The sequence below is a fragment of the Mus caroli genome, chromosome 1, assembly GCF_900094665.2.
Source record: "Mus caroli chromosome 1, CAROLI_EIJ_v1.1, whole genome shotgun sequence".
Lineage (NCBI taxonomy): Eukaryota > Metazoa > Chordata > Mammalia > Rodentia > Muridae > Mus > Mus caroli.
The window spans coordinates 154,637,879-154,647,694 of record NC_034570.1 but is presented as its reverse complement, the minus strand read 5'-3'; the positions used below and the strand labels follow the sequence as shown (position 1 = coordinate 154,647,694).

At 45.5% G+C, this 9,816-nt stretch overlaps 2 protein-coding genes and 1 long non-coding RNA gene across 12 annotated transcripts in view; 1 reads left to right on the top strand and 2 right to left on the bottom strand.

Moving 5' to 3' along the window:
• Positions 1-428, bottom strand: part of F5 (coagulation factor V) — a 69,049-nt gene extending 68,621 nt beyond the window's left edge. For all 8 annotated transcript variants that reach the window (XM_021171696.2, XM_029482578.1, XM_021171713.2 and 5 more), the window contains exon 1: positions 129-428. In XM_021171696.2, coding sequence (XP_021027355.1) covers positions 129-286 — 158 coding nt within the window. In that variant the 5' untranslated portion in view covers positions 287-428. The remainder of the gene's footprint in view (positions 1-128) is intronic.
• Positions 429-661: 233 nt separating this feature from the next.
• Positions 662-9,816, top strand: part of LOC110301318 — an 11,971-nt gene continuing 2,816 nt past the window's right edge. The window contains exons 1-5 of one of the 3 annotated variants that reach the window (XR_003837812.1): positions 662-814; positions 2,529-2,843; positions 2,931-3,096; positions 5,575-5,703; positions 7,628-8,078. This is a non-coding gene — a long non-coding RNA (uncharacterized LOC110301318). Of the gene's footprint in view, positions 815-2,528; positions 2,844-2,930; positions 3,460-5,574; positions 5,704-7,627; positions 8,079-9,816 lie in introns of those variants that run through there. The other 2 variants (XR_003837811.1, XR_002378703.2) reach the window with 2 other exon arrangements.
• Selp (selectin P) overlaps positions 2,837-9,816 on the bottom strand; it is a 33,539-nt gene continuing 26,559 nt past the window's right edge. The window contains exons 11-16 of the mRNA XM_021171735.2: positions 8,771-8,980; positions 7,581-7,766; positions 6,689-6,808; positions 4,695-4,725; positions 3,532-3,587; positions 2,837-3,035 (exon numbers count right to left, since the gene is read on the bottom strand). Of these exons, the coding sequence (XP_021027394.1) occupies positions 3,533-3,587; positions 4,695-4,725; positions 6,689-6,808; positions 7,581-7,766; positions 8,771-8,980 (602 nt within the window). The 3' untranslated portion in view covers positions 2,837-3,035; position 3,532. The remainder of the gene's footprint in view (positions 3,036-3,531; positions 3,588-4,694; positions 4,726-6,688; positions 6,809-7,580; positions 7,767-8,770; positions 8,981-9,816) is intronic.

Below are 9,816 nucleotides of genomic sequence, written 5' to 3'. Positions count from 1 at the left end.
CTCCTCCTCCTCCTCCTCCTCCTCTTTTTCCTCCTCCTCCCAGCCCACCCCACCCCTAAATTTTAACCTTGCAATTTTAATAGATTTTCTTCCTTGAAGAAGCCCACCTGGATTTCACCCCAAGTTACCTTGGATCTGTGGGCTCAGGATGATAGTTCCAGAGAATCCCCTGAGCTGCCACATAGAACTGCCTTAGCCGCGCGGCCTCTGCCTGGTGGCTGCCCCAGCCCGCCCAGCGGGTGCCCAGAACCACCAGGAGGAAGAAGCGCGGGCAGACTAGGAGCATGGTCCTGTCCTGCCGCGCGCGCTGCCACCACCGACAGTGCTCAGTGCTCTGTCCCTGTTGCTCGCTGTCCTGGCTCCCTGGAGGACTAAGAAGCTGCAGGGCACAGTGAGTGTCCCTGTCCCCTGTGGTGGCTGTCTCACCCTACCTCCCTCTATGCCTAGTGTAGGCAGGGGCTTGTTGAGGTCACTCCCCCCTGTGGCCACAGGCATTTACTAGAGAGAATGCCAGACAAGGAATTTAGAGGGAAAGGAAGGGCAAGCCTGCTGGAGGTTATGGCTCTGGAGCAGTGCCCAAGGGTCTCCGCCCCATCACAAAGCAGCATTTCCCCACTTCACCGTAGGTGGGAGCAGCAATCCCACTTAACCTACACGGGTGGAGTGGGGGATGGGGTAGGGGTTCAAAGTTTAGGCTTGTCAGCTGATTTCTGCAAGCCTTGGTAAGACCCAACACCCATCTGCAGATCCCAGGAAAATGGCACTGCACAGTAACTAGGAGCAGAAAACAGCCTCAGGACAAGTCCACCAACAGGTTAGCAGTCTGAATCTCTTAGGACAGACCACTTGGTAAGGGCTTGTCACCAGCTCAAGTGTAGCTGAGAACAGGGTTTAGAGAACTCATTTGAGATAGTAGCTGTGTGGTCTAGGCCAACTCTGTCTCTAGAAATACTTTTGACATCTGTAAAATAAGAATGGCAATTCTAGTTTTCCTTAATCTTATTATTGGGAGGGGACAAACTGTTGTAAACTGAACAGTCCCCAGGGCCTAGGCAGCTACAGTCTATGACCTTGTCTTTGCTCGTTCTCCTGTATCCTTGGCATGGTGTTTTAGATTTTATTTTTCTGTTGGTGGCAAAGCTGAGAATTATGCCTGAATCAGCAGGATGGCCTGCCCTGAGTTCTCCAGAACTTTGTCTCTGCTCAGGCTTTCTGCTTCCAGCACATCCAGTAAATTGTGATCTGGTACCATCCAGGTTCCGCAGCAGCCTCTCCCTCCCCTTCCCCCACCCCCTCCCCCTTCCCTTCCTTCTCTCCTCCCCCCACTCCTGCTTCTGTTTCTTTGCTGATATTCTTCAGTCAGTTTAGAATGCCCCTTCTCGAGTCAGGCATGATGGCACATGCCTGTAATCCTAGCACACAAGGGCCAGAAGCAGGGGAATGTGAGTTTGAGGTCTGAGATCAGCCTAAGCTACGCAGTGAGACCATGTACAGAAAAGTAATTAACTAGCAGATGTGTGCATACATAACTACACTAGAAAAAATGCTCACACGAATTTCCTTCCCTCTCTGCTTCCCTGTTCTTTAAAGTCAGAATCTCTGCCATTGTCTCTGATTCTGGGTTCCAATTGACTTTTCTGTTTCATGAACTTAATCTGTTCAGATTATATACTCCTTTTGATAACCTTTCATTAGTTTTTCAAGATGCCCTTGTATCTGAAGCTAGATTATGATCTATTCAAGAGCAGGGATGATGTCTTACACTCCTGATCCACAGTTCCAGCGGTTCCAAAATGCAAATTTGGACACAAGAGACGTGGTTGAGATCTACGGTCCTATAATGTCTAGCCTAGTATCTGTCTATCTGTCTGTCTCTCTGTCTGTCTCTGTCTCTCCATCCCCCACCCCCAATTAGATGCTATTGACAATGTATCTAAGAAAAAAAAAAGCAGCAAGACTCTAAATTACTTTCTTTCCTTTTCCCCCAAATCATTGCAACTTTTCCAAGGACAGCTTTACTGCCCTTGTTTGCTTATCTGCTTATGTGTCCAGGCTACATGGTGACCAATGGATCTCATTACAGCTCAGCAAAGCAACTGCAGTGTTTGACTCCTTAATGTTTGCATCAATTACAGACAAGCCATATGTAATTTTCAGTGACTTATTTATTAAATATGTGCATTAAATTACATATAAAACAATATCTGTTCTTTCCCGCAGAACAGTAATTGCAAAGAGGACCTTTTTCTGCTCCTCTGACTTTTGTTTTTGGTTTTTTTTTCTCTGTGGACAGGGGATATACGACATATATTTGTGCTTCCACTGGAAGGTCCAGCTGTCATTTAGAGGGTTGTAACTGTGACCACATTGGTGGTAGACAAAGTGCTATACACAGAACTTATTGAACAAAACACAAAGAGCTTGACATTTGGGGAAGTCGAGTTATTTATACATCCAAACAATGACCTTTGGGTGCTTTGGTGGAGGGAAAGTCTGCAGTCAGATGTGACGTCCTGGCTCTGTTCCAGATCTTCTGTGTCCCCTAGTACCATCTGGAGGTTTCTGTGAAAGTCTCAGCAGCAGAGGTGTAAACAACCTCATTGATATGAAACATGGAAGACCCAGGAGATCTTAAAGCAGGCATCCCCTTAAACTAGAGGTCTGCCTGCCCACCAACATCGCTACTCTTCAATCCCAAGAGGAAGACCTTCGGTTTTCCAGAGCCTGGTCACCTGGTGAGGCAGATGCTCCAGACTCCCGTTTTCAGTAACAGCAAAGTAACAACAAGGCACAGACCAGAGCAGAAACATTTGCTCCTGGCTCTGTGATTGAGCTGGAGGAAGGTGAGGGGTGGAGCAGGAAGGGGTGGGTGGAGAGATGGGAAAGTGCATAGTTCTTTCGCTAGGTTCCTGTCCTTTTTTTTACTACAGAGAACCTCAGCAAATGCCGTGGAGTTACAGTCAAGTGTGACAGGAAACTTGACACTTGCATGTGGAATCCTGAGAAATCAAATGAGACATTGGCAGACCGGGTTTCTGAAAAAGAAACAAACCAATTAAACGACTGCTTCCTTAAAAGATAAAGAAGTCTTTCATCGTAGGTACCCTCTGATGTCTGAGACAGTTGCCTCTTTCTAGGTTCTACACTGTCTACCAGCAGGAAAGGGGGCTTTTCACTGTACTGTTTGAAAAGATGACTTCAGGTGGTTTCTGTTCAGGTAGCACAGGGGATTTTGAGGCAAGCCCACACTGTCAACGTCACTTCGTTGGCATCAGTGGGATCTCAAACATCCTGGAACAGGTTATGTACTGCTAGAACCTCTCATCTGGGCGGGAATGGAAATCCTAGGATAATTCTATTGTCTCCACTCAGTCACACATACTTGTTGCCAATATGGTTTTATCAGGGCTTAACATTCTAATATATGCTTAAAATTCAATACATATGATATAAAGAAGATTCAAGACTGGTATTCTTGCCTTTTCACCTACTGTTCTATTTTCTTCAAAGCCGTCCTCATAGGGAACTCACCTTAAGGGGTTGGGTCATATGCGGCGTTAGTGAAGACTCCATATGTTCCTAGGTGACTGAAGAACAAAAACACAAAGAAGACCTGCCATGAAATAAAAGCTAGTTCTCCCATCAGCCAGCCCATGGTAGCTTCAGAAACAACAGACTGCCCCCTACCCTGGAATTCTGTCTATTTTAATAAGAAAAGCAAATGGGAAAGCAAGTTTCAAGATGGCACTCAGAGCTCTGGTCATTTGGTTTGCACTTTACACTCACACCATATTAGGAATGGAACCCAGAGCCCCAATGCAGTGCTCTACCACCAGCCCATGTCCACAGCCCTGTCCACACTATTGTTTTCTATAAGGGGTTGCAGCCTTTTCTTGATAAAAAGACAGAGTTACAAAGTTCTGAGCCTTGATAACTGATGTTTGAGCAAGGGTTTTGGCAGAGTGATAGTACTGCCCCCTAGGGGTGGTTTTGGGATTTTCATGCTGAAGATGAGGTCTGACATGTAACTGACAGAGGTCAGGTACCTTAAATACCCCAAACCACAGGATACAAAAGGATTGTCCTAGATCCTGTGTTGCTTTGAATAGCACTATTCAGGCTTGAAGACTGCCTGGAACTTAATTGTCTCACACAGAAGTACTAAGTGGGGTTTTCATCTTTTAAGATGTCATTGTTCCACTAATACAGTATATTTTTCCCCCAGGAGACAAGCCACTGTCTCTTCCTGAGCTGTGGAAATTTACAAACTTGCAATGGTCTCCAAACATTTACTAGTGTAGCACCCGGGCTCTAGTGTGTCGTTTCTATTGTCAATAACTTGACACTTTATTTTTTTTTATACTACAGTGAGGATATCTATTGATTGTTTTTAACCAGTGACGTAATGAAGTGTGCCCACACAGCAAGCCCACAGAGAAAAAGACCCAGTGAAAATCAGGGGTGGGGGTAGTAGGGGCAGGGGGCTCGGGTGCCTGAAAATCCCTGTGTGCTGATTTTTAAAACACTATGTTTAGCTGACATACATTAACCTCATGCTTTGTCTCAGGACAGGGAAGACATGGCAGGAGATTTATTACAGAGAGGAGGAAGCATCACACATGTTCCCTCTGACATAGCAAGTTAGAAAGACAGACAGAGAAAATCTGATCTTACACAGAACGCTTCCAGCTTACCTGTGAGGGTTCAAGGGGCATTTTCCATCATCTGAAATAAAGAGAATAAAAGAAAACAGTGAGGGGAAAGGTCACCATCGCCAGGAATGATCGAAGAAAGCTAGAAGAGTTGTTTTCACATAAGTTTGTTATGTGCAGAGCACAAGGAACCGCCTGACCTGAAAGGTGGGCGGGACTTTTTTTAGGCTAAATTGAGACTACTATGATATATAAATCCAGACTTCTCTTACCTTTTTTTTTCTTTTTAACTTCCTACAAAACTGAACCAAACCACCAACTACCTTGACCTCATGTCTCTGAGGTCTCCAGCCTTGGTCCGTGAGAGCTCTCTATTGCTGCATCTGGGCTTTTAGTCCCTTGGTCCTCACCTGGCATCCTAGTTTCATGAGTCAACCTATAACAACTCTACAGGGGATTCTTCCATTTCCCTTCTCCTGTAATGTAGGTGATCAGGGGTCTCCTGTCTTAATCCAAACAACAGACTCTGACAGCTAAATCTTTAGCCATGGCTACAGCACTGGCCTATAACTTGACAATAGACTATTTTAACACCAGAAACTAGATTGAGATATACCCTGGAGATGCCACCATCCCACTACTCATAGATTTATTTATTGTCAGAGATTGAGAACAATGGGAGGCTACTGAAGTTTTTATAACCTTGAATCTGAGAACTGAAGAAACAACTTGGCAGTGGTTCGTAGGGTCAGTAGACTGGGGGAGGGGGAAGCAGGAGGAAATAATGTAATCCTGATGTCATCATGGAGATTAAGGCCTAGCTCTGAAGATCCCTCCCTTCTGCCTTCTTCTGGAACTGGTTAAGCGAGTGCACTGTCATGGAGGGATTCTTCATAACAGTTTGGCACATCTCGCCCTTCAGCAAGAAATCACCCGTCGCTATCACCAGGAGATTGTACACAGGAGTGTTGAAGAAACACACTCAGTGCAATGGTGGCTTTGTGTGGAGATCGATAAGAGGAGGGCACAGGACATTGCCAGCTGTGAGCAGGTGAGATTAGGTATTGTCTGCCTCAGTGGGATGGGAGGTCTGGGGTCATTTAGCACAGCCCCGTCCAGTTATTTGGGTTTGGGCATCAGCTGGTTCTCCACGCCCTACTTACTTTCTACAAGGAAGGACAGTAAGAGCCTCATTAGCTAATAGAGAAATGTTTGTGAAGCCAGGAAGCTCCTGGGAAGGCTACAAGTCACAGCAGATTGAGAAAGGATGTTTGCAAGTCTAAGAGCCAGGCTTTCCTTTCCTTTCATCCCAGACCTAAACTCTCTTTCTGACAGCGGCTGCTGAAATTCCCTCCTGTTTGGTCATTCTCATGCTTAAAGCTTCACCAACCCCACAAGTTTGCAGGAGAGAACTATTAAGTGTGTTTTCAGAACTCCACTGAAGCAGCTTCTCCTCTGGACTTGATTAGCCTGTGAGTCCCGTGGGTTCAGGCACTTCTGCTGTTAAACTCTCTCTCTCTCTCTCTCTCTCTCTCTCTCTCTCTCTCTCTCCTGTCAGCTGAGCTGCAGATGGCTATCTCACAAGGGGAGTAAGGAAAAGGAACATGGCATGTTTACAGTTAACTTGGGTGGTTCCAGAAGCCCTCAGATTCTCCAACAGAATTTTAAGAGATGGCTTTGGAAAAATTATATAATGGTTGGTGCCATAGCACTGGCTTAGTATGCAAAACACACACACATACATATGCACACATACATACACACATTCATATATATACACACATACACACACATATACATATGCATCCCCTCAACCCCACCCACCCACATACACGGATAGACAGAGAGACAGAAAAATCTAGAATTTCCATATTTTCACAAATTCCTACAGGTGATTTTGATGGACAGTCGGGGCTCAAGATCACAAACCTCAGCCTTATTTTCTTTAACAAACTATTTCCAAACAGAAACTAGTGACTTTATCATTTCACTCCAACATTATGATCAATAAAGAAGGTTCCTTCGCATTTATTTACCTTTCTTTCTGAGACGCTTTCTTAGCAGAGCCAGGAGTGTCCCGCCCACTGCCAGGCCTGTTGTAGAAGCCACTGCACCACCCAAGTAAGTCAGAGCTTCCTGGATTGTCAGTGTTCCTGCTAAAAGAATAAACACACGTGCAAGGTGTGAGTGTAGCATGCACAGATCAGTCGTACTTCCTGAGGAATCCCAAGGACTGGGACAGGGCTACAAGCAGGATCCTCAAAGGCCCCACCCGTGCCAAGACCCTGGCAGGAAAGGTCTCGAAGTCAGAAATCCACTGCAGCAGAACAGGAAGCAGGGACTGACTGTATCCTAAGTACTTGGATTAGGTAGAAAAATCGTGATTTCTAAAGTAGACAAGGTAAACATCCCCTGGAAGGAGTTCGTTAGCAGATTCAAAAAGCCTGTGCATGGTAGTGGGTAAACGAAATAAATGTTTGGGTCATTTTGCTTTCTCAATTGAAGATGTGGATATGTAACAAAAACAGTCTTACCAACTAAGGACCGTGAGAAGTGGGGCTGAGAAGTGAGGGTAAAGGGATGGAGTATGACTGAAAGTCGAGGTGTTCTCAGAGGCAGGTGATAAGTAAAAGACTGAGATCGCAAACTAGGACTCTGTGAGAAAGAAGGGTCAATGTGTGCTAAGCAGAGGTTTTAGGAAGTGAGAACATTAGTGTCACAAATGTAAACAATGACAAGGAACGGCAGGGATCCACGCAGGCACCAGCTTCATCGCTAGGGCTCCCTAGAAAGTGAAGGGACCCTTTGTGGCAAGGGGAGCCAGCAAAGGGAAGACATTCTACCATGAGATGTGGTAAAGAAACAGGGATTCTGTTTTCCAAATCAAGCTGGTGTTCTAAACCATGTTTTTTTTAAAAAAAGCTGTACCTTGGCAGGTTGGCATGGCATCTGACCAGTGACCGTCCTCTTGGCAGGTTGCTCTCACAGAGCCATTCAGTGACTGCCCCTTTGGGCACTGGAAAGTGCAGGTTGATCCATAGCTAAAGTTTCCCCAGGGATTGGAACAGTTCATTGCTACTGTTGTGTCCATGTGCAATTCGGAGCATTTGACGGCTGTGGGGGAGAATGAAGAATGTGTGAGAAGCAGGTGTGCTGAAGGGAGAATTGTGGTTTGCTTTGAACCTGATTGGAATTGTCAATCGATGGAGTGGATGCAAAATGTCACGATGGAGGTCAGTCACACCCAAGAGTCACACACAGCAGCTCCTAAAATAACACCTTGCTGAAGCCTCCACTGGAATAATACTAGCCCGAGAACAAGGATGGCCCATGAAATCACCTAACAATGCATTCGTCTTGCTTCCAAAAAGTCTCCTTACAAAATTTCCCCTTCTCAGACACTATTAAATCTGTATCTATGTGTTATTATTGAGGTGTTGTGAGTAACCAGCGATGCCAGCATGTGATTAACAAAATACTTATTTAGCGTTCCCCACAGCTGGACACTCCAAAAGAAGGAGAAGCCACAATGGTTTTCTTTAAACAATTAAAAAAAAAAAACCCCTTCAGATTATTCTCTGTAAATGGTGAATAGCAAATGAGCCTTGGGAAATCTGATTTAATTCAAATTAAGTGTTACAGAGCAGCCATGACATCTGTAAAGCCCAGTGCTGTGCTGTGTGGGAGATATCAAGACTAAGAAGGTTGGGGATTCCATGCTTTGTGAATAGTGGGGTAGGTCCTTAAGAAATGTCACTCAGGGCTAACATCTTAGATCCAATCATGGTGAAAACACTGCAGACTCGTAACTGTCACCTAATTAGTAATGTCACAATTCGTACTTCACAACTCAGTGAGCTGGTTTTACATTTGTGCACATTTAGCTCTGATACATATAGACATAAGTACCAGGACACTTGGCAGGGGGTTAGGGAAGGGCAAAGTTGAAGCAGCTGCTGCGTGCTTCGGCTTGGGATTGCTGGGGACTTCAGAGAGGAGCGGGTGCTTGCACTGGTTGTCAGGGCTGGGTGGAATTTAAACAGGCAGATACACACAATGACTAACCCAAGTACCTGCAGGAAGATAGCTCCAGAATTCCCCTGTTCCTGCCTACTTACCTCTGCACATGGGGGTCACTGCTGTCCATTGTCCTGAAGCCCTGCAGTGGAGCGAGTTGGCTCCCCTGAGTGTAAATCCGGTTTTGCACCCAAAGTAACAAGTGGTGTTCGGACCAAAGCTTCCCAGGTGGTGTTGGCAGGACATTGTGCCCTGTCCAGGAGTCGTGAGGGCGGGGCATCGGACTGCTGGGGCAGGAAGTGATGTTACGCCTGTCACGAGAAACATATTTTAATTTAAAATATTTGTATGTTTGTGGGCAAAAGGATCATATCTGAATTAATACTGTCATAAGATAACTGCCGCTTACTTCTCCTGTAACAAGATATCTCTATCAATTTACACAAGGAAACTCTGAAAATCTGTTAATCTAAGGTATGGAAAATGAGACGAGGGAAACTATTTAAGGGTTAGAAAGATGGCTTGCTGGGTGAGAGTACTTGTTTTGAAAGTAAGAGGACCTCAGCTCAATGCACTGCATAGATGTAGAAGCCAAGAATGATGGAGTGTGCACCTAAAACCCCAGTGTTGGCAGGCAGAGACAGCTAGATCCTGGGAGCTTGATGGCCAATCATCCTCGCCAAAAAGGTGAGCTTCCGGCTCAGTGAGAGACCTTGCCTCAGAAAATAAGATGGGGAGTGAGTAACAGAGGAAGACACTTGCTGGCTTCCTCTGGCCTCTGCATGTATGCACACAGGCACTCACACCTGCTCACACATGTGTGCACACACCACATGCAAATAAAAAATAGTATTAAAAAGTGCCCATGTGCCAGAGAACTCCGGTGGAGTAGGCTTGTGTAGGCAGTAATGCCAAAAAGCTGCTCATGAGAAATGAATTCCTAGAACTCTTCTCCTGGAGGTCTGATGAAAGTCTACCCTCCAGTTTTGGATCAGTTTGGCAGGCGTAAAGCCTGGAAGCTGTTCTTGAGGATCAGAGTTCCATGGTAATTCTCCTCCCGGAGGTTTGGCATTTTCTCTTGAACCCATAATAATCAAATTCCCACCGCATTAGTCTAATGTATAGACTCACGCGCACTCTATTAAGC